General features: G+C 38.5%; 1 protein-coding gene and 1 pseudogene across 2 annotated transcripts in view; both read left to right on the forward strand.

Moving 5' to 3' along the window:
- Nucleotides 1-12,383, forward strand: part of LOC112301051 (proteasome subunit alpha type-2 pseudogene) — a 38,286-nt pseudogene extending 25,903 nt beyond the window's left edge.
- SUCLG2 (succinate-CoA ligase GDP-forming subunit beta) overlaps nt 1-25,318 on the forward strand; it is a 283,719-nt gene that overhangs the window by 38,486 nt on the left and 219,915 nt on the right. The window contains exon 2 of one of the 2 annotated variants that reach the window (XM_071222260.1): nt 18,820-18,979. In XM_071222260.1, coding sequence (XP_071078361.1) covers nt 18,820-18,979 — 160 coding nt within the window. The remainder of the gene's footprint in view (nt 1-18,819; nt 18,980-25,318) is intronic. The other variant, XM_024556623.4, reaches the window with a different exon arrangement.

Consider the following 25,318-nt stretch of genomic DNA (forward strand, 5'->3'; position numbering starts at 1 on the left):
GAGTTCAAAGCAATGGTCATCAGGAAGCTGACTGAGCTCTCTGAGCTCAAAGAGAACTACCAGAAACTACAAGGAAACTACAATGAACTCACTGCAAACTATATCAACATGAAAAAGGAAATAGAAAATATCAACAAGAGCCAAGAGGAAATGAAGAATACAATTTCTGAATTGAAGAACACAGTAGAAGGAATTAAAAGCAGACTTGATGAAGCAGAGGATCGGATCAGCGAGCTGGAGGATAAAGTAGAAAAAAACACCCAGAAGGAGCAAGAAATGGAAAAGAGGCTCAGAAAGAATGAAGAGGCAATAAGGGAAATGCAGGACAACATGAAACGTAACAATATCCGTATAATAGGAATACCAGAAGGAGAAGAAGAAGAGCGAGGGATAGAAAACCTGTTTGAAAAAGTAATGATGGAAAATTTCCCTAATCTGAGGAGAGAAAAAGTCACCCAAATCCAGGAATCACAGAGAGTCCCAAGCAAGAGGAACCCAAAGAGACCCACTGCAAGACACATTATAATTAAAATGGCAAATTTCCAAGACAAAGAGAGGATCTTAAAGGCAGCAAGGGAGAAAAAGGAAGTAACATACAAGGGAGCCCCAATAAGGTTAGCAACTGACTTCTCAATGGAAACCCTCCAAGCCAGAAGAGAATGGCAAAAAATATTCCAAGTACGGAGAACCAGAGGCCTGCAACCAAGACTACTTTACCCAGCAAGGCTCTCAATCAAGATAGAAGACCAAATAAAGAGTTTCCCAGACAAAAGAAGTCTAAAAGAATACAGCTCCACCAAACCAGCTCTGCAAGAGATGCTAAAGGGACTGCTTTAAGGAAAGGAAGGAAAAGAGAAAGACAGAGGAACACAGGTAGGAAATAATGGCAATGAATAACTACCTATCGATAATAACCTTAAACGTAAATGGATTAAATGCTCCAATGAAAAGACATAGAACAGCTGAATGGATAAGAAAACATGACCCACACATATGCTGCCTACAAGAAACCCATCTCAGGACAAAAGACTTACACAGACTGAAAGTGAAGGGGTGGAAACAAATTTTCCAAGCAAACGGACAGGAAAAAAAAGCAGGGGTAGCAATACTCATATCAGACAAAATAGACTTCCAAAGAAGGGCCATAAAGAGAGACCCAGAAGGTCACTTCATAATACTCAAAGGAAGAATCCACCAAGAAGACATAAATATTATAAACATATATGCACCCAACATAGGAGCACCCAAATACATAAAGAAAATCTTGGAGGATTTCAAGAAAGATATTGACAGCAACACAATTATAGTAGGGGATTTTAACACCCCACTATCAAAAATGGACAGGTCTTCCAAACAAAACATCAACAAAGATATTGTGTCACTTAACAATACCCTAGAGGAAATGGACTTAACTGATATATACAGAGCTTTTCATCCCAAAGAAGCAAAATACACATTCTTTTCAAGTGTCCATGGAACTTTTTCAAAGATAGACCACGTGATAGGACACAAAGCAAGCCTCAACAAATTCAAGAAAATTGAAATCATATCAAGCATCTTCTCTGACCACAAGGGTCTGAAACTAGAAACCAACCCCAAGGGTAAAAACCCAAAACACTCAAAATCATGGAGACTGAATAGCATGCTATTAAACAATGAATGGGTCAAGAACGAGATTAGGGAAGAAATCAAAAACTTCCTGGAAACAAATGAAAACGAACTCACAACAACCCAAAACCTATGGGACACAGCAAAGGCAGTCCTGAGAGGGAAGTTCATAGCAATACAGGCGTACCTTAAGAAGTTAGAAACAGTTCAAACAAACAACCTAACCCTATGCCTACAAGAACTAGAGGAACAACAACAAAGACAGCCCAGAGCAAGCAGAAGGAAGGAAATAACCAAGATCAGAGAAGAACTAAATGACATAGAGACTAAAAGCACAATTGTAAGGATCAATGAATCCAGGAGCTGGTTCTTTGAAAAGATAAACAAAATCGACAAGCCTTTAAGTAGGCTCATCAAGAAGAAAAGAGAGAGGATCCAAATAAACAGAATTAGAAATGAAAGTGGAGAGATTACAACTGATACCACAGAAATACAAAGGATCGTAAGAAATTACTATGAAGACCTGTATGCTAAGAAATTTGAAAACCTAGATGAAATGGACACATTTCTAGAAAAATGTAATCTTCCAAAACTGACTGAAGAAGAAGCAGAAAACCTGAACAGACCAGTGTCAGCAAAGGAAATTGAAGCAGTCATCAAGAAACTCTCATCACACAAAAGCCCTGGACCAGATGGTTTCACAGGAGATTTCTACAAAGCATTTAAGGAAGAACTAACCCCTATCCTTCACAGACTATTCGAAAAAATCGAAACTGATGGAAGGCTCCCAAAATCTTTTTATGAAGCCAACATCATCCTAATCCCAAAACCAGATAAAGACACAACGAAGAAAGAAAACTTCAGGCCAATACGCTGATGAACATAGACGCTAAAATTCTCAACAAAATATTAGCAAACCGCATCCAGCAATATATTAAAAAGATCATCCACCATGACCAAGTGGGATTCATCCCAGGGATGCAAGGATGGTACAATATTCGCAAATCAATAAACATAATACATCACATCAACAACAGCAAAGACAAAAATCACATGATCATATCAATAGATGCGGAAAAAGCGTTCGATAAGATACAGCATCCATTTCTGATAAAAATACTCAGCAAAGTGGGAATAAAGGGAGCAGTCCTCAACATAATTAAGGCCATATATGAGAGACCTACAGCCAACATCACACTCAATGGACAAAAACTTAGAGCTTTCCCACTAAGATCAGGAACTAGACAAGGATGCCCTCTCTCACCACTCCTATTCAACATAGTATTGGAAGTCCTAGCCACAGCAATCAGACAAGAAAAAGCAATAAAAGGCATCCAAATTGGAAAGAAGGAAATGAAACTGTCACTGTTTGCAGATGACATGATAGTGTACATGGAAAACCCTGTAGACTCCACTCAAAAACTACTCGACCTAATAAATGAATTTGGCAAAATAGCTGGATACAGACTCAATACCCAGAAATCAAAGGCATTCCTGTACACCAGCAACAAAACTGCAGAAACAGAAATCAGGAAAAAAATCCCATTCGATATAGCAACAAGAAAAATAAAGTACCTAGGAATAAACCTAACCAAGGAGGTAAAAGACCTGTACTCAGAAAACTACACAACACTGAAGAAAGAAATTAAGGAAGATACAAACAAATGGAAGCATGTACCATGTTCATGGATTGGAAGAATTAACATCATCAAAATGGCCATACTACCCAAAGCAATTTATAGATTCAATGCAATCCCTATTAGAGTACCCATGACATATTTCACAGATATAGAACAAACATTGCAGAAATTCATATGGAACCATAAACGACCTCGAATAGCAGCAGCAATTTTGAGAAAGAAGAACAAAGCAGGAGGGATCACAATACCTGATAACAAACTGTATTACAAGGCCACTGTAATCAAAACAGCCTGGTACTGGCATAAAAACAGGCACATAGACCAATGGAACAGAATAGAGAGCCCAGAAATAAACTCAAATCTATACGATCAATTAATATTTGACAAAGGAGGCAGGAGCATAAAATGGAGCAAAAACAGCCTCCTCAACAGATGGTGTTGGGAGATCTGGACAGCTACGTGCAAAAAAATGAAACTCGATCACCAACTTATGCCATACATGAAAATAAACTCAAGATGGATAAAAGACTTAAATATAAGCCGTAACACCATAAAAGTCCTTGAGGAAAACATTGGCAGGAAAATCTCAGACATTCCCCGCAGCAACATCCTCACAGACACATCCCCTAAAGCAAGGGACATAAAGGAAAGAATAAACAAATGGGACCTCATCAAAATAAAAAGCTTCTGCAAGGCTTAAGAAAACAGCACCAAATTGCAAAGAGAACCAACAGTATGGGAAAACATATTTGCCAACGATACCTCAGACAAGGGCCTGATCTCCAAAATATATAAAGAACTCACACGACTCCACTCCAGGAAGACAAACAACCCAATTAAAAAATGGGCAAAGGACTTCAACAGACACTTCTCCAAGGAAGACATACAGAGGGCCCAGAGACATATGAAAAGATGCTCAGCATCACTAGCCATCAGAGAGATGCAAATTAAAACCACAATGAGGTATCATCTCACACCAGTCAGAATGGCCAACATAAACAAATCCACAAACAAATGTTGGAGAGGATGTGGAGAAAAAGGAACCCTCGTGCACTGTTGGTGGGAATGCAGACTGGTGAGGCCACTGTGGAAAACAATATGGAATTTCCTGAGAAAACTAAAAATGGAACTGCCCTTTGTCCCAGTAATTCCGCTGCTGGGATTATACCCTAAGAACACTGAAACACCAATCCAAAAGAGCCTGTGCACCCCAATGTTCATAGCAGCACAATTTACAATAGCCAAGTACTGGAAGCAACCTAAGTGCCCATCAGCAAACGAGTGGATCCAAAAACTATGGTATATTTACACAATGGAATTCTATGCAGCAGAGAGAAAGAAGGAGCTTATACCCTTTGCAACAGCATGGATGAAACTGGAGAGCATTATGCTAAGTGAAATAAGCCAGGAAGTGAGGGACAAATACCATATGATCTCACCTTTAACTGGAACATAAGCAATAGAAGGGAAAAGCAAACAAAATATAACCAGAGACATTGAAGTTAAGAACAATCTAACAATAGCCAGGGCGGGGGTGGGGGGGTGGGGGCGGGGACAGTGGGTTGAGGGTATTACAGGAACTACTATAAAGGACACATGGACAAAACCAAGGGGGAGGGTGGAGAGGGGGGAGGGAGGTGGGTTCACATGGGGTGGGGTGGAGGGATGGGGAGAAAAGGCATACAACTGTAACTGAATAACAATAAAAAAAAAAGTCAAAAAAAAAAAAAAAAGACTTAGTATTCTAGGTCCTATGGAGCATACCACACCCTCCAGGCCAGTTCATATATTGAAGCCCTAATCCACAATGTGAGATATTTGGAGGCAGACCTATAACCAGAAAATCAGCTCAAATTGGTCCTGTCCTGTTTAATGAGATACTGAGTTACTTTTCAGAGACAACAGAAAAGATTTCAAGGGCCAGTGCATGCACAGAGGAGAGACTTTGGCCTCCAGCTACACCCAGAACCAAAATCCCCCAACCCCTACAGAACCAAAGGACCAGGACATGCTGAACTTGAACAGTGGAACCCTTTCAGAAGCCAAGCTTCCAGGAAGATCTGGTGCAGACGCCCCTTTGCAATAAATGACCAAGTTCCAAGTTCCTCTGATAGGGGAACTCAGGAGTTAGAGATGTTAGCTGTTGTTATAGTTGATAGGCTAAAGTGATTAAAGCTTGTGGAATGCTGTGTTTCCAGGAACTGGAATACATGACCTACATGACTCCAGGAGGTTGACAAGCCCCAGGGGGTCTGCAAGTGATCATGCTATTTGGTCATCCATCATTTTCCAGGGAGGGACTGTGCATGGCACAGATAAAGACTTGTTGATCAGTAGATAAAGAAATACAAGAAAAATTGGCAACTTTTATCTGATTATCCTTTTTCTATACTCCTTACCTACCCTTTTTTTCTCCTTATAAAAGATTGGCTTCTGATGAGATGTTAAGAGGGTTTTTAGGGTACATAACCTGCCATCTTCTCAGATTGCTGCCATCTGAATAAAGCTCCCATAAAGACTCAGTCCTTGTCTCTACTTATTGGTTCTAATAGTGAGTGGCAGTATGACCACCAACTTTTCTGGTTTCATCTCCAGGTACAGCTTGCCCCACCAGCATGCATGCCTGTTCCCCCAGCTTCTTAAAAACCTTTGGCTTGGTTCAGCGAGTGAGATAGATTTGGGGCACCACTAGGTCTCCCATCTTGTTGGCTGTCACCTTCTCATTCAGTAAACCTTTCCTTACTCCAAACCGTGATGTTTCAGTTTTGGCTTTTCAATGCATTGGACATGTGAACTCTGGGTCCAGTAAGAGAGCCTTTGAGAAATAATTAATTCATGAAAGTTTTTGATATAAGAAATGCCCAGACATATAGAGAATTTTTCTAAGGTTTTATTTGAGCCAAACAGATGACATATGTGGGGGAGCAATATCTCAAATGCTCCTGAGAATAATAGTTTTAAAGTTTCTCTGATGCATCTGAATTAAGGAAGAAATTTAAGGAAGATTACGTGGAGGTGGGAGAAAGCAAGGCAGGATTTGAATTACAGGATCATTGAGATTTTTTGCTCTCTTGAGAGTGGTTACATCATAGAACAGAGGTGTCAAACTGATTTTCACTGGGGGCCACATCAGCCTTATGGTTGCCTTCAAAGGGCCACCTCTGTCTACAATAAAAAAAAATTAAAAAAAAAAAGAAGAGAGATGATCCCTCTGTTACCTCGTATTTGAATTCTTGCTAGTGGTACCCATGTGGAGCGTGGGGTGAGGAGGATTCTTCACCCCAGGGCCATTCTTTGGGGAAAAGGATGTGATTGATTAGTGATATCTGTCATACACTTAGATTAGGGGCACAGTGCTATGCATTTATCATCCTTGCCCTTAGGAATGGCTGGAAAACAAAGTCTTTGCTTATTTACCTTTATATATCAGGTAGAGTTACAATATGTAAAAGTTTAAGAAAAGCTTATCAAATGAATGGACATTTAACTTGATGCCTTCCTACAAAACCGAATTTAAACCAGTTATACTGCGCAGGAAGTGCTTACTAAATACTTGTAATGTTAATGTAAATATCTTTTTATTCTGACGGTTTTCCGAAGAAAGGAAATTCTTTGTATTCTATGTTTAATGTCTTTTGGCTGTCAGTATTTTATCTTTCTACATAACAGATCCACTGAAATCTATAGTTTAAATGATATTTTTCTAGTTCTATTGTTAATTCATTTGTGACTTAAGCTTTTACATATTTTACAAATAATATAAACAATTAGAATTTGTATTAACCTTTCTTTGAAATAGTATAGAATGAGTAATTAGGAGTGATTCTCGTGTATACCTCATCAAACTGGTTTCATTCCTTTACAATAAATAGATGCAGTGCCTTGTACACTCACAATCCTCTGAATCTTTTTTTACAGGCACAATATACACTTCATGGCTATATAATGAAATATACCTTTTTTGTTTTTAGTGTTGTAGGATGGGAAAGGAGCAGAGAGCAGCATAAGAAACTGCTGTAATTCTCATATAGGTGACTTTTCTACCACATGATGTGGCATAATAAACAAATATGTATTTTGTCTTTATCTTAGGTTCTTGGCATAGTGCTCCTAAAACCCTTGGAGTTTTCTGAGTGACAGGAGTGTCCTTTTGTTATTTATAACAAGATACTTTAGCCGCACCTGAGTTTATGCTAATATGTTGACACCTAGTGGGCCCTTAGTTTCTATGGAGAGGCTGGTCTGCTTAGGAGGTTGGAACTTCCAGTCTCCTTCCTAACCCTACCTCTGGGTCAAGAAGAGGACCTGGAGATTGAGTTCAGTCAGCCAGGGCCAGTCATTTAATCAATCATTCTTATGAAATGAACCTGAATTAAAACTATACAACAAGGAAATGAGGGCAGCTTCCATATTGGTGGACATGTCCAAATACTGCCTGGGGAGGGTGGCTTGCCTGGAGGACCTGAGAGCTCTGCTCACATCCCATATTTTGCCCTGTGAATGTCTTACATTTGGCCGTTACTTGGTGACAAACTGTTGAATGTAAAGCACTTTCCTGAGTTCTGTGAGTCATCCCAGTGAATTTTTGAACTGGAGGAAGGGCCCATGGGAACTGCCCAATTTGTAGTCAGCTGAGTAGAAATACAAGGAGACTGAGAACCCCATTTGCAGTTGATATTTGAAGTAGGAATAATCTTGTGGGACTGAATCCTGAAACTGTAGGGTCTGGGATAACTCTCAGAGTTAGTAACAGAGTTGAATTGAGGTTTTGGACACCTTTGTGTGTAAGAGAATTAGAGAATTGGTGTAGAAAAATGACATTTATCTGGTGGTAGAAAACTCCACACAAAATATCCGCTCTTGGTCAATGTGTAATTCAATATGGGGCTCAGCATCTCTTGATATTCCACAGAACATTCTGCCATCAAATCATCAGTGAGCCAGATTATGCTGAAGGTTCCAGAGGGGACATGTGAAGGCATGGCATTCCCATGCTACCTTCCTCAAATAGTCTCATAAGATGTGTCTCTTCTCCTGTGGCCTTTCTCCCTGCACCAAGAAGTTTCCTATGTCACGTGGAGCAATTTAACTCTGTTCCCAAACTTTGTGTCCATGCACCAAAAAGCCCTGTAGGCAATTCAGCTCCCTTCTCTTAGGTAGAAGTTTAGAGACCATCTGTGACTACTTACCCATGTCCTTCTCGCATGTCCTCATATCTCATTCATTTAGCCCCATAGCTTATCACAATACTCCTTCCATATGCATATGGGAGTTTGAGACAAAGTTGATCTCCCTTTGCCCATCTTGTTCATCCCTTTGTTCAGTCTGATTCACTCAGTGAGACTGAATGGGAGCCCCTACTCTGTGTCATGCCGAGCTTCAACACCGGGGCCTTTCCAGGAACAAAACCGGTGTTTGCCCAATGGAGCTGGGATCTGTCTCTGTGCATATGTAACGTTAGTTATCTATACATATATAATGTTACAGGAAGGAAAGTATGAAACAGGGAAGCACCAACTACATTTCTACATTCATACTTTACATTCCTGCTTTTATCATTTGTGGTCTAGTCAGAAATACAGAAACTACACTATTATTTGAATAAGGGTAATTTAACACAGAAAATTGATCAAGGAAATATTGGAGGATTAAATAAGTCTTGGAATGGCAAAAAGAGGAGTGACTAAAGTAGAGATTGTAGGTGTAGGAAGCAGCTACCACCCCCGGAATCAAAGAAAGCCACTGTGGCTCTCCAGGAACTGGGGGCATGGAGGGGCTTCTGCAGAGCTGGGACCAGAGTTGTGGGGAAGGGGCCTGCTGGGCTGGTTCTTTTGGCTCTGTGGCTCTTCTGGGAGTGCTGGCAGACCTATTTGAAGTCCTCGGAAGTCACTGCTCAGTCTATACTGACCTCCCTAGTTCCTCACGTATTTTATTTTCTTCATAGCACCTCCCTCTCTGTAATTACATTCTTCATTTGTGTATTCCTGTCTTTCTTCCTGGCCTCCCCTCCTAGGACATAAACCTTGTAACAGCAGCTTCTCTGTGCAGTGGATCTGTAGATCTGGGATGCCAGCCAGAACCGTGGCTGCCACATTGTGAATGCCCAGGGGAAAGTCTTTAAACAAATGAACAATGTACAGGTTCTGCCAGTGATCTTGGTAGGAGTTAAATGCAAGTATATATTTATGCTACCTCAGTTTGTTTTTCTGCTACCTGTCAGTAAGTCTTTCCCACTTGTGTTAACAGTATAAAATTAGGGTGATTTTCCTCTGCGACATAATTGAGCTGGCACGTTCTCCACTAGGGGACAGGCAGGCATTTTGAAATGATGCTGTTCAGTATTTTCAGGGCCTTCTATACATTTATTTTTGCTGTTGTATTTATATGCTAATGTTTATCAAGGTTGTATTTTTTCTTCCTTTTCTATTTTTCCTGTTGGCAGAGCAGAGGTCGAGTTAGGGAGCAAACTCTCCTCTCTGCATTTGTTCTGACTACAGAGAGTTTTATAGTTCTTAGCTCCTTGGAAAAATAGGCTGCCTGTCTGCTGAACCTGGGATAAAAAGAACCAGACAGTATTTGTGAGAATCTTAATTCTTTTGACTCAGTGAAACCTATCTAGGAATCCCTCTCTCATTCAGAGCTTCCCATTTCTCCCCTGAACCTCTTTTTCAGGGCAGCTCTGTACCTTCCTGCAGGGAAATTTGCGTACTGCCTCCTGCTGCTCCTCCTGCCCCTGTTATTTCCCTATGCAGTGGGCGGGGGCGCCATTCACAGTTAAGGTCTCACTGGAGTGCATAGACTCTGGAGTCAGACACGCCTGGGTTTGAAATGTGGCTGTGCCTCTGATTGTCTCTGTGACTCTCAGTAGGCACTTAGCTTCTCTGAGCCTTAATTTGCTCATCTGTAAAATGGATCTTGTTCAGTTTCTTTCTCATGGGGTTGTGGTGAGAATTAAAGGAGGAGATACTTATCAAGTGTAGAGTATAATTTCTGTAACTTCATGGCACTCATACATGTTAGCCACTGTTCAGTTTGATTAAAAAATATAAGACTTTGTCAAGGTAACTTTGAGGAATGGGAAAAATACCTCTTTCCCTTCTCTGGTTCTTTTTGGCTGGCTGGATAAACAGATCAACAGGAGGCAGACTGACAAAAGAAAATCAAATTTAATCTCATGCACATGGGAACCTTACATGCAGGAGAGGTTCATAGATAGAAAGGGGTGTAGAGGTATATAAGACATCCTGAGCTAGGAATGAGGTACGGTGCCTTGGGGGCTTCAAAAGCTCCTTGCAGGATGATAAGAAGAGCAAGGCCTTCAGTAATTAGTACTTTGCTCTGCCTTATAGACAGGTCAAAAGAAGGTCAAAACTTTCTTCATATATAACAAAGGGTCAGCGCATACATTCCTGCTCTTTTATGTCTCACATTAGTATTTCTTCCTTTCCTTGAGCTTAGGCTGCTAATCACACACTATGTTACTTTTATTTATTTGTTTCTTTAACCATGTTTTCTTTCTGAAGGAGGAGTTGATGTGCTGGCATTATCACATTAAGAGCCAAACAGAAAAATACTATTATTTTTTATTATTATCACTATTTTTCTTCTTAAAAATAGGATTCCACTTAATCTCTTCTACAGGGCAACAGTGAAGTGGCTTTTTCATTACAGTGTGTTATAAGCAATCAGGCCTTTTATTTTATGATACTGGTATTAAGATCTGTTGTTTTCATCTGCACCAACATTTTTATTTGAAGCCTAGTATTTCCTAGGTAACATGACTAAGGTAGATTTATGGGTGCTAATTTGCATACAGAATGACATTGGCAAAAACTGAACTGTAACAAACATATACCAACTTTTGGCCTTCCATAGCCCACTGAACAACTGCCTTCCTTGTCTTGCCCATACCAAGATTTTCCTCTGAGTTTACAGCTAATTCCTTGTTTGTTTTCCACTGTCTCATTGCTGCTGAGAGCTCAAAATGAGGTTTAAGAGCCTTTCCCTATGGAACAGCAGGAATTTATAGGAGGTAGTTCTGTGTGACAGAGAATACAAACTTTTGTCCCCACCGTCCCCACTTGTACTTAATGTCAAGAACTTGGCTACTTTAAATAAGGGCGTAAGCCCTTCATTTTCCATACAAGTTAATAGAGTGAAGGCTATACAGTTATGTTAAAGCCTAGCTTTGTGTGTTTCCTTTCAATGTTGTTTTTAAGTAGATTGATTTTCATTACACAAATAATAAATGATCGGTGCTTTGACTCTCCGGATAAAGATGACAGAGCACCGTTAGAGCTTTTCGTTGCCTACGTTCAGCCCATTTGGTAAACTTGTCCAAATTGAATATGCTTTGGCTGCTGAAGCTGGTGGAGTCTCTTCAGCGGGAATTAATGCTGCAAATGATGTAGTATTAGCAACAGAGAAGAAACAGAAATCCCTTCTGTATGATGAGTGAAGTGTACACAAAGTGGAACCAATTACAAACATATAGACTTAGTATATAGTGGTATGGGCCCAGAGTATAGAGTGCTTGTGCACAGAGCTCGAAAACTAGCTCAGCAGTATTATCTTGTTTACCAAGAACCCGTTCCCACAGCTCAGCTGGTTCAGAGAATAGCTTCTGTGATGCAAGAATATACCCCAGTCAGGTGGTGTCTGTCCATTTGGAGTTTTTCTACTAATTTGTGGTTCGACGACCATATTTATTTCAGTCAGATACATCAGGAGCTTACTTTCCCTGGAAAGCCACAGCAATGAGAAAGAATTATGTGAATGGGAAAACTTCTCTTGAGAAAAGATACAATGAAGCTCTAGAACTTGAAGATGCCATTCACACAGCCATATTAACCCTAAAGGAAAGCTTTGAAGGGCAAATGTCAGAAGATAATGTAGAAGTTGGAATCTGCAATGAAACTGGGTTTAGGAGACTTATTCCAACTGAAGTTAAAGATTACTTAGCTGCCATAGCATAATAATGCAGCAACTGAAAAATCTGGAATTTCAGATAATCACTGTACTTAAACATGTTTAAAGTATGTTTTGTTAACTATGGTACATTTACACAATGGAATTCTACGCAGCAGAGAGAAAGAAGGAGCTTATACCCTTTGCAACAGCATGGATGAAACTGGAGAGCATTATGCTAAGTGAAATAAGCCAGGCGGTGAGGGACAAATACCATATGATCTCACCTTTAACTGGAACGTAATCAATAGAAGAAAAAAGCAAACAAAATATAACCAGAGACATCGAAGTTAAGAACAATCTAACAATAGCCAGGGGGGAGTGGGGTGGGGACAGTGGGAAGAGGGGATTACAGGAACTACTATAAAGGACACATGGACAAAATCAAGGGGGTGGGTGGAGGTGGGGGAGGGAGGTGGGTTCAGCTGGGGTGGGTGGAGGGATGGGGAGAAAAGGCATACAACTCTAATTGAATAACAATAAAAATTAAAAAAAAAAGAATGTTTTGCAAACTTTTTGCATACCTACTTTTATGTGATTTAATGGATCAATGTTTTTAAATGACACTTATAAATCATAATAACTTGTTAAATCCAACTTCCAGCTTTTTAGGAGTTAGTAAAATTTTTAAAATAGTTAAAAAATAATAAGTGATTTTTTTCCATAATTAGAAAAAAACTATAGGTTAAATCTTCCTTTGATTACCATCTTCCAGGTCTGCCCTCCTCAAGTTTTCTGGCATTAAGCTTGATGAACTTCATCTGGACCTTTTCCTATACATATAACTTATTCAGTGCTATATCTTTAAAAGATACAGAATGTTGGTTGGTGTGTGGACATGTCTGTCTGAAGTATAAATGTTATTCTACTTTATGTATTGAAAGAGACTTGCTGATTTCTTTTAGTAATGTGCCTGGGAGAATAATCAGCATTAGGATGTTCATACTTATCAGGCTAGCCTGGCCAATGATGCTATTACAAGTCATTCCCAAGATCTCAGTGGTAAACACATCAGAGATTTATTTCTCATTTATGCAAATGTGGGTCAGGTGACTCTGAGCCATGTGTTAACTCAATAATCCATGCTGATTCAACCCCTTGACTCCACGCTCTCCACTTGTAGTTTCCAGGTCCTTTCAGCCAACAAAAAGCATTCTGGAAGGTGGCATATGGTTGCTCAAAAGTTTTGGCATGCTAGTACAAGGGAAGTGTGAATGTTGGGGCACACAGGGATACTGGGTGCCGTTGTATTGGCCCAGATATTTTCAAACCTCATATAGTCTGGATATACTGTTGTTTATTTAGCCAGTATTTTTTGTTATAACTTTCTCTTCTACTATGTATAACCCTACACAAAAGATCCCTGTCTGTATCCCCAGTACATGTGTGAGCGTTTTGCTAGGTTAGAACCAAGAAGTCTATGTGGGTGGGTATTGTAGTTGTCAAAAAGTAATCAAATTGTTTTTGAAGGTGTTTGCACTGGTGTTTTATTTGCACAAGTAAATAAAGTACGAGTGTAGGAGAAACAGTTCACTGTACCTTCATAGTGACATTATCAAACCTTCATTCCTTTTGAGGGAATGTCTTTTCATTTTTATTTTATTTTCTGTTTTTTTTTTTTTTTTGATTACTAGTGAGTTTGCCGCTCTTTCTAATATCCCTTGATGGTGCTCTTTTGAGTGAAGTAGTATTGCTGTGGAAACTCAGGCTGAAGACAGTGAGAGCAGAGCCAGTGGGCAGGTGTGGCTTATACATGTTCCCTTTTGGGGGTGCCCAGCTCAATGACATTACTTTCTAGACTCCCTTTATTGATTTTCTTCCTCCTGTGGTGCTATTTCAGTAGTCTCTACACCTCTAATTTTAAAACCATGGGGCCAAGGATGATTTCTCAATTGTGTCAATTTTTTTTCTGTGTAGCTGTCTAATTTTGTGCTTTGATTTTTTTTGGGGGGGGGATTTTTGCCCTCTCAGTTGTTGTATTTTTATCTCTTTGTTCCCTTTGTCCTTTCTTTCATTTTTCATTTCTTTTCTTCTACCTCTGTTCCCTTGGCCCTTAAATCTTCATGCACAGCTTTTAAGTTGCATTTTCCTCTTCTGCTTCTAGCTTAGAAATGGTTGCTCTTCCAGAGACACGGAGGGGAGAGGAGCTGGAGGTTAGTATACAAGTCCTAAAGAAACCAAACCCAGGTGCCCACCCACCTTGCTGTTTTGAGAACATGATACTGTCCCTAATATGATCACTTTGCCAAAATCTGTATGAAAGAGCAAAAGAAAATTGTAATTTGTCCAGTTCCTATCCTGCCTCTGGCTCATTGTAGGATCCTAGGCCCATTAAATCCCGTTTTTAGGCCTCAGGTTCTTGAGTGAGAAAAAAAAGGAGGTTGGACCCCAGTAGTCTTTAAATACCTTGGAATCTGAATGTATGAGTCATGCCTGCCTGGACAACTGCACAGAGCAGGGTCCCAGTGTTACCAGTGTTGCCTTCATACGTGGGCCACTGCCATTTCCTTTGATTCTCTGCCTTGAAGGGGTGCCTGCAGGCTCTGTGGAGCATCAGGTCTTTTAATAGACTTTCACAGGAAAGACAAGTAGTTGTTAAGTTGTTAGAGACAAAGGAAGGTAAACAGGAGGTCTCCTCTACCAGCCCAAGGAACGGAAGGATGCAGTGTTATGAGGCCAGGGCCAGCTGATGGGTGCAGGAGGCGTGGTGGGAGAGATGGTGGGACTAGAATTATGGAAGAAAGTGTTGTCTGGAGGGGCCTGGAACTTCAGAGGAGATGGAGTTACTGTCAGAGTTTCCACCCAACTCTGAAAGAGGAAGACAAAGCCTGTCCAGTCTCTGAATAGAGCCTCAAGTTTAGGCACAATCTGGATGGAAAAGAGCATAGGGGGAGCTGAAGGCAAGCAGGCAAGTAACTGGCAGGAACAATTGAAAGGCCCTGTGTCAGATGCCTTCCTTTGCTTCCATTCCAGAATTCAGGGGTTTTTTGAGCAAGTCCTGACTTCTGTAGTTGAGATACTAGTTTTGGGTTTTAATAGGTAGCTTTCTTCTTAAGAATTGGAAAAAAAATGACTTCTATCATCCTAGTGTCATAGGACAGCACCTATTCATACCTCCCTCCCAAAGTCTGGAGCAGTTACACTTTTTGTTACATGTGTTGGGTCAACATTTCATGAAGGTTATATTCCTGGTAGGCGTTTGACAATAGGAACATGATTTTACTCTTTCCAATTTGTCTTAATTACGAGGGGGCCTCTGGGATTTTGGAGCTGGAATCCAAATACAGGGAACCAGCAGTATCACACAGTTATCAATACTGTTGATTAGAGAAGCTGATTGACAGCCTCGTGTGATCTTGGGCCACCCATTCAGTCTGTGTTTCCTAATTTGTAAGATGGTTTTATAGTTAGGACAGGCAAGGTTCTATAGAGAGGCTAGGTTCTGCAACAGTAAGAAATAATCCCCAGAATGCCATTGGCTAAAAGTTTGCAAAGGTTTATTTTTCACCACACATTCATTGTGAGTCATCTGGGGACATGTCAGTCCTTACTCTGGCCCCTGGCTGGTACATCTGCTGCCACATTGAATACTGCCATTTCTTGGGTCAGGAGAGAGAGAATTTCTGTGGGTGGGAAGGTTGGGTTGGTTAATTACCTGTTGGCCCAGGTGTGTCACATACCATATGGATTTACAACTTACCCGTATTTTGCTGTGTATAATGCGCAACTTTTTGCCCAAATTTTTGAAGGAAAATAAGGATGTGTATTATTCAGGGGTACAATGATCACATAATCCCATGTATAATGCCCACAAAAATGTGGGTGCGCATTATATGCAGCAAAATACGGTATTAGCCAGAGCTAGTTTACAGGCCTCATTAACTTCAGCTAAGGCTAGGAAATGCCTGGAAGAAGGAAGGTTAGGGATATTTGTTGGTTTGCCCTAATGACAGCTGTTGAGAACGATAAAATACTTGACTTTTCATGATTGTTTTGATGCCTAATGCATAGTAAGTGCTCAGTCAGTAGTAGAACTGTTCTCATTATTGTTACTACTATTCAGCATTTGATTACATTTCCACATACTTTACATCATCCATTTGCTTAGCATGTGTCTCTTCGTTTTTTCTTCCCCCTGAAAATGCAAAAGTAGACTTCAGTTTTTCCTCTCTAGATATGTCACAAATTCTTAATGAATGAAGTTGAGTTAATGAAGTTTTGGACCCAGTCAGTGACCCTATTCTTTCAAGTTTAGGGTTGACAAACACAGGTGGTTATTGATCACTTTGTGGAGTTATAGTTGGAATCAACAGTGGCTTTAGTACCATGTTCACTGTGTTAGTTTTCAATTTAAGTGCAACCGACTTTAAGCGGGCTTTCATTTGAGTCAATGCAGAAACAGTCAATTTGTATTATATGTCTATGAAGCTGGTCTCTGGATCAATTGCAATTAGTTTGCAGCAAATTGCATTAAAATATCCAAAATTAATACAGTGAGTATTCTGATGAAAAAGAATTGACTGTGACCACACTGTGGCTGTTTTTAGTCTTTCTCAAATGTTCTTTACAAACCATACTTTTCTTTCATTCTTCTGTTAACTGCTTTGTGTCTAAATTGGTATGTCACCATAGACTTACTCTATTGATCCTTTCCCATTTGTCTTTAAAAAATGTCCCAGCATATGGCATGTATCTAATGTGTAAACTTTTTATTCTTTAGGGAGCTTTTACTAAACACCTAAAACTTGAGTTTTTCTTGGTATGTTATGTGATGTGCTATTAAGACTACTGAAACACTGAACAGATTCATTTTTGAAATTTTGTGTTTTTAAAATTATTGTTTTAAGACTTCTAAAAAGTTTAGAATAAAGATTAACAAATCACATCCAGTTATACAATATCGAGTACATTATATGAGCATTGCTTACCTTGCTCAATTAATTTTTATCCTAGTATGTTTATTTCTAAAGAAGTGCAGGCAATCTCAATATTGAAAACATCATTTCCAATATTAATAAGGATAGAACAGAGAGATATCTTTAGGTTTAATCATGTCAAAATTTGAATTTTTTAAAAGTGTGTATAAATTATGTTTATTTCAGGTCTGAAGGACTTTTTTATTTTTAGAGAAGGTCAGTTTCTGGAAATGAAAAATTATTTGAATAAGGGGACAAAAGGACAAAAGGTAGGGCTTATTCATTTGCATATCTAACTGGTATTTTTTGAGTATCTTCACATGCCAAGCACTCTTTCTTTATAAAGATTCTTTATAAAGATGCAAAGTCACATTCTTTATAAAGATACAAAGATGATGAAGACACATTCTCTGCCCTTGAGTAGAACCGTGTAAAATTACAAGGTGCTGGAGCCTCTTTGGAATGGCTTTTGTCCAGAAGAGCTCCATGCATCATAGCTTGGAGATTTCAGAATAAAATGTCACTTTAAAAGACACAGAGGTGCTGAAAGCTCATGGTTCCATCTGGTAAAGCCCTGTGGACCTCAGTTGATGGTCTTTGTGCTTCTACCTTGGACATCCACTGAGGCTCTTGACAGAAACCACAAGGAGAGTGTCAGGAGACCTTCTACCACCAGCTCTGTGATCAGTTGTGTGATTGATGTTTTGGTGTCTTTGTGCATGAGGGGCATTGTCATCCTAGCTCCTGTGATCAGTGGATCCACATCATCACTCATGGGTGGAAATGAGTTTAAACTAAGAGTATTTATTTTTTCCTGTTTTTTTTCTTCTTTTAAACATTGGGCTTATGAATTTGATAGGGAATGCTGTTGATCTTACTGGAGAACATGTGAAGGATATTTGTTCATGTTATTCTGTCCTTTGCTGATCATAGATAAAAACTAATTGATGCATAGTAAGGTGACTTTCATACAGCAGTTGCAGTTTTTAGGAACTAGTTTAATTAATGGTGACACTTTCAGGTTACTGAACTCAGCTTTGGTGTGTGAAAGAGATAATCTCATTAAACATGTAATAATTATACCTAGACTCCATTAAAAACTATGGTAAAGAAATGGATTAGTCCGTGGCCCATTGACCTCAAAGTGTTAAAAAAATTTTTCCTGAGCTACCTTACAATGATTAACAATGTTCTTACAGGTACTGAAATAATGCTATGAACTCTTTTTATCTGGGGTGAGGATGGCATATGCTATGTAATAAGAGTCGTTACTGTTTTAAAAAATAACTTTTTATTTTAAAATACCTACAGACTTACAGAGAGCTGTAAAAATAGTGCAAGAGTACTTTGTGTCCTTCTAGCCTCCCCTAACGTTGGCATCTTACATAGTTTTTACACACTGTCAAAACCAGGAGATCGAGATAGGAACATTACTGTTAACTAGATGAAGATCTTACTGTTTTCATAGTTTCTTAAAAGTTGTATACATTTGTATATGTAATTATCTTTAACATTTTGATTAGAAAAACAATTAAGCATGAAGAATTTATATACATTTTTTTTCTTTCATCTAAAATCTGTATTGCTGATTGCCATTTGAGGGTACTTATAATAAGACTGACCATATAGGTTGAGTGTTATTTCTCTGGTTATTAATGTGTTCTTACCTCTCTCCCCAATTTCTCTAGGCAGTTCACTTAACTCCCAGACGGTGGCTGAACCTTCAGGAATACCAGAGCAAGAAACTGATGGCTGACAATGGAGTGAAAGTTCAGAGATTCTTTGTAGTGGACACTGCAAATGAAGCTCTGGAGGCTGCTAAGAAACTAAGTAAGCATACACATACAGGTGAAGTACATTGGCCCAAATTAGTGAATTCACAGGCAGCTGTTTCCCACCAGTAAAATTGCATTGTTGTGGGTTATACTAACAGTGACAGATACCACAGGGAACTTTTCTTCTCTGCGGTATCTGTCCAAAAAAGCCGAATTAGGTAAACTATTTTTTTATAGGAGAGAGCAGCATATGGGATGTCACTCTATGGTAATTTTCCTGAGTTTTTGTTAACACTTCACCCAGTTCTCTTATCTGTGGTTTAGTGGCTTGGAGAAATATGGTTGAAGGGTATGGAATGCCAAAGAGAAGCCAATAGCAGGACATGGGGAAAGTTCCCCTTGAGTGACTGTGGAGATAAAATGGAAGAACATGTATTTCAAAGTCAAGTTGACTTTTGGTTCAGCGTTTGGTTCAGAGTCATTTACCAGCTCTGACTTTACATCAGTGCTTCAGTTTCCTTATCTATGAATCAAGGCTAATATGTTTATGTCCCATTGCTGTTGTGTTTCTTTAAGGAAGACTGCATTGATGCTTGGTAGAAAATCTAACCAGTGTCTCTAGTTATAGATTGAGAAATTAGGAATCAGATCCTACTGTCTGTTTTTCAGTGAACTTTCCTTCTGGTGGCATCCAGACTCTTATTGTTGGTCTGGAGTAGCACTGTCTGGTAGAAACATCAGTACAATGTGACCCACATAAACATTTTTAAGTGTTCTAAGTCACCTGAAGAAAGCTAAAAAGAAATGGGTGAAGTTAATTTTAATAATATGTTTTGTTTGCCTCAATATATTCAAAATAGGATTTTAACATGTAAGTAATATAAAATAATTATCAATGGGATGTTTTACATTCTTTTTTTGGTTCTGATATTCACAAAATGCAGTTTATACTTTACAGCCCCAGCACATCTCATTTCCCACCAGCCACATGTCATGTGCTTGGGCAGACACATGGCTGATGGCCCCCAAATCCTACAGCTCAGGTCTGGACAGAAGATTTTGCATGTGCGTGTTGTGCCTGCAACCTTGGAGAGCAGGTGTTGCCTATAAAAAGTGAAGAATTGAGCATCTGCTAACTGGCCTTGCCCAGGGCGCAGCCAAGTTGGAGAGTGTGAGATAGAGGCAGGCTTCCTATCTCAATTTTTCCATTTTCTGTGCTCTTTTAAAAGTAAGCAGTGAAGTGCTTCATCTGGTGGTGGTTCTTCTTTTCTCTCCCTTTCAAATTTCCTTTAGATGCTTATACACCATATCCTTTCTGTGTTATGTCATTTGAAATATATATTTACTCTTTCCTTCAGTAAGTATTTATTGTTGACAGTGTATTATGCACCATGGATACAGCTGTGGAAGATACCCAAGCCCTCTTTCTCCTCAGGACTTACATTATGGAAAGAAATTAATTTGTAATTTTCAGTAGCTAAATGTAGAAGTTGAGAGTAACTGATAAATAATTTTAATTTTATTTTTCAGTTACAGTTCATATTTAGTATTATTTGGTATTAGTTTTAGGTGAGAGAGCCAATATTTTAAGAAATGAAAATTGGTTTCATTTTCAAAACTATCAAAACTTTTTTATGGTGAAAAAAACACAGTAAAATTAGCCCTAAACTTGGATAAATGCTCTTTAGTAAACTGATTATAGATTCACTAAAGGTTAGTATTTGAACCTTTTTACATGAAAGGATCATTTTTGTTTTATACTCCTGTGCTTTGGGGATTAGGTAATGAGAGCAAAGAAATGTAAAGTTCATGTTGGTTTTGGTCTTCATTTTCCCCATTATTTTCTTAAATCTGCTGACATATTAGTGTTCCAGATCCAAGAGTTCTTCTTAAGGGAATTCTACAGGAGCTGATCAGCCCCCTCAGGCACAGCTGGGAGGACTTCTTTTTCAGTCTTTCATGGGGCTTTGGACTTAATGAACTAATTGGCTTCTTAGTCATGAATTTGTTTTGTAAGCATTTATTTAGCCACTGCTTTGTGGTTGGGGATTGTATACTGTGTTTGTAAGACAGAACACTTTACTCTGGAGGAATTAGCAAGGTGGCATTTATATGCCGGGGCCAGGGTGAAGGGAGGGAAGAGACAATGAAGCAAGTTCAAATAAATGAAAATTAAAATTAAAAAATGAAAATAAACTTTTGAAAAAGCCATTTTGGTTTCTGAGGACTGTTTTTAAGGGAAATCAAACTGCATAAAAGCTCGAGAATGGCGTGGCTGTGTGCCACATCCCTGTAACAGTCCTTTAGATGGTGTAGCCGTGGGAGGGCCTCTCTGTGGTATTGATTAGAGCTAAAAGGGAATTAAGAGAATGAATCCAAGGACCTCTTTGGTAAATGCATGAGTAATCCTTCTCTTACTTAGTGAACATTTGCTGTAGAAGAAAGATCTCCTCTGGTTTTTGTTGTTGAATAGACAATTCTGATCAGAGGGGAAATTTATAGTATTGGACCATCTCCTCTTCCAGTGAACCGAGATGCTAGTAAATATTATATAAAAGGAAGTATGCATGTCACTGAGATTGCCTGGAGAAAGCAAAATAAGAATCTGGCAAAACTCCACAGTGTTTACGTTTTTGTCACTACAAGATCGATAAGAACCAAGAACACAGTTGCAGTTTTATCAAATAGATTTGAGGTTAAGGTTAAAATCTTATGTATGTGGATCACACATATATCTTTCTGATTGCCCTTAAAATGGGACCTCTATTTTATAATTATGATATTTTAATGAAAAAAATTACATAGAAGGATAATAGTGTCTAACATGCAGTATGTGCTCTATAAGATTTTATTGCTATCATCTGCAGTAGCAGGAGCGTATAATTTCAGGGGCTTTACTGATGTCAGGATTCAAATTCATAGAGAAATTAGAGATATATAATAATCAGTATCATTTTAATTCAGAAAGTTTATAAATGATTTAAATGTATATGCTTACCTTTCTACTTCACATTTGGATGTAGTTTTAAAATAACATGACATTTAATAAAATATTTTGAAAATAGATGTCAATGTTAGGCATGCCTATGATTTCCAGGAATCTGTGTGGGTCTACAGATCTCTTTCTTTGTGTCTGAACCTGTATTCCTGGTTGTCTGTTGGCCACCCATTTATGAGTGTCTCCATCTCTCTTGGCTCAAAGGGAACTGGTTATCTCTGGTTAGTCTAAACCCTCTCTTCCTCTATGTCCCTCTACGTACCCAACTGAGATACGTCTAGGTCATCTCTAATGCCTCCCATGTCTGTCATATTCAGTCAGTTGCCAAATCCTGCCATTGTTACTGTAGTGTTGTTATTTTGCAAAGCAAGGGAATAAGCAATAGAAGGTTAAAAACTTGCCAAGTTTCTACAGCTAATAATTGAAGAAGATGGGATTTTTACCCAGCCCGATTAGATTTAATCTCCTCCCCGAGCATTTTTCCTCTTTGCTAACTTGATGATGTTGTTCTTGGGAGATTTTTATGTGTTAGTCATCATTTTTAATATGGCAAATATATATTAATAAAATTAGAAGGTTGAATTAAAACTAGAAGCGGCAGGTTCTGTGGAGCAATTTATAGAAATTCTGTGATCTGCAGATATTTTCTTAATGATTCATTTTCTTGTATCTTTTTGGGCAATAGAATATTTTGCCATGTAGTTTTGAGAAACTTGTTAATTTGAGCATTTGTTTAAAATGGGTAATGCATATGTTTTGTTTCTCAAACACAATTCATAAAGATAAGAGACTGAGTGAGAGTCTTATTTTCTTGCACAGAAAATGGACTTATGTCTGATGGAGAGAGTTAATTTGGCTTGGTGAATTAAGTTGCTAATATGTGGGTAATATTCATTTCTATAGCAGTTTGAATGAGCTACCTTTTGTAATCACACTTAAAAGAAGGAATTGTTTTTCTTGCCTACAGTTTTCTCAGGAGGTTTATTAATTACATATGTTCTCCTCTATAGGTTAACTTTAATATATAAAATCAACAGATAATTATAGAGTACCCACTGTGTGCATGTATGCATAACTAATCTTGATGTCACCTTTCAATTCTCTTCAAAGATGAATGAAGGATTGTGTCTCTCACATAATTCAAAAGGCTTGCCTTAAGAGTGTTTGCATTGAGCATAGATGAAACTTTGTTAGGGCCTCCACTTTTTAGTTTTTGGAATCGCCACAATTTGTTAAAAATTCCATTATGTTGCTATGAACTCTCAACATTTGATTAAGCAAGAAGATTGTATTTCAATAGTTCAGTTTTATTTTTTGCTGGGAAAGAAATTGAAATATGAGTAGAGAAATTAATATTCTCTGAGCTAATGACCTGCATCTTAAAATGGAGATAAGCTTTTATTGAATTTGCTTACCTTTGGATTACTTTTAGCTACAACATGATTTTATTGGTCAATGTGATAACTTATTCTTTTTATTTTATATATAATCACATTCTAAAGCCCAGAGAATTACTTAAACCATTAAGGAATTGTATTTTATATGAAAAGGGAACTGCCTGTTGACTACTGATTGACATGTACTATTAATACCAAGACAATAAATGCATCACAAGCCTCCTTGATTGTTGTGGCTTTGTCATACGTGGTTAGGATCTTGACAAAAGATCTTATATCCTTTCCATTGAGATAATGGTCATTATTGTCTTATAATGACAGGCAAGGATAACATTGGGTTCTGTGTTTCACTACTGCATCAGATGCCTGTTATTTTGAATCTGGAGTCAGGAATTCAAAGCAAGGACCAGGCAAACACAGGTCATTAGAGGCTGCAGCAGGGTCTGCTTATCAGAAATAATGGTGATGTGCCCACCTCATGACAGTGTCTGTGGTGGGATCTGGCTCTTCCTGGCTGCTGCTGGCCCCTTTGTTGCTTCCCATTTTTTGAGCCTCATTCTCCTACCTCCTTGATGATTATGTGAACCTCCCAATATCTTTTTGTAATTTACTTGATGCTTATTTCAGCTAGAGTCAATTTTGGTTGCTTATTGCTAACAACCCTGACTCAGCCAGATAGAAACTGTTATCATTAAGTCCTAAGACATAGTAACTGCTCAATAAATATTATTGTTATTCAGAAATTTTTCATTTAATAATGTTTACTTAGAAATTCTCCTTAAAGAAACACCTGAATTGACATTAAAGACATTCCCAAAATGTATGAAGAGGTTCTCATTTCCTGTTGTATGTATTTTTGCAAAGAAATACCCCTTTTATATAATGATCTTTTCTCTTCTTCCTGAGTCTGCAAAGATAAGCAAGTTTCTCGGATTGTCATCTTAGAATATTTCTGTGTTAGAATATCTTATCCCTAATTGTCTCCTGTTCACGGATTGAAGCAGCAGGATAGCTATATAGTGAAGGGTGAGATCAAGGCAGGCTGTGGGCAGGCAGGCTTCTAATGTAGCTTCCTTAGGAACAAATACCAGTGCTTTGAAAGTCAGTGCCTCAGCTTGGATTTTGACAGTCTAATAACACAAGGATTAATTCCTCTTTTCACACTTTAACCAATAAAAATACCAGTGGTGGCATTTAACCTTTGGTCTCCGCCATGTGCCTGGCATGTGCTGAGCATTTTGTGAGTGTGATCTCATGTCATCCTCATTTAAACTAAAAGGGAGACTTTTCTTTAAGAACTGGTTCTGAATTTCACAAGGTCTCTGCCTGCACATGATTGTGTATAGCCATGATAACTGACATACTTTTACTTTTCGTCTTTTCAGTGTATCATTAATGGAGATATTTATTAATTTGTTTTTAAAGCTTCCTCATTGTGAATGAACAAAGAAGTTATGTGCACTGTCTTCTTCTCTAGTGCTTTTCTGTGAGTGATTTTTTCCTGGGGATCTTTCACTCCCCTGCGGTATACATTTGGCAGTTCTGAATGTCTAGAGGCTGCCTGCTGGGGCTGTAAATGTAAAAAAATCCTGCCTGGGGTAAGGGGGCATAACACTAGCTCTGTGTTATCTGTCTGTCTGGATGTATTGGTCTTTTTAAAGAAATCTTAAACATATACAAATCTCTTCTGTTTATGGAAGGAATATGCTCATTATTTTGATTTTAAAAAATACAGAAAAGTACAAAAAAGTAAAAATTTCCTCCTATCCCATTGTCCAGAGGGAACCTGACAATGTAACATATTTTCCTCCATTTTTATGTATTCATTTGTTCAGTCAGCAACATTAATTTCTATGAACATATTTACATAAATAAAATTGAGAGAGAATGTTTGTTTTTAACTTGGGAAATTACTATTCATACAGTCCTGTATCTTTTAAAATGCTACATTATAACATGAGCATTACCCAAATAATAAATTTTTTAAAAATACTGTTTTAATGATTGTACTTTAATC

The sequence above is a fragment of the Desmodus rotundus genome, chromosome 8 (assembly GCF_022682495.2).
Source record: "Desmodus rotundus isolate HL8 chromosome 8, HLdesRot8A.1, whole genome shotgun sequence".
Taxonomy (NCBI): Eukaryota; Metazoa; Chordata; class Mammalia; order Chiroptera; family Phyllostomidae; genus Desmodus; species Desmodus rotundus.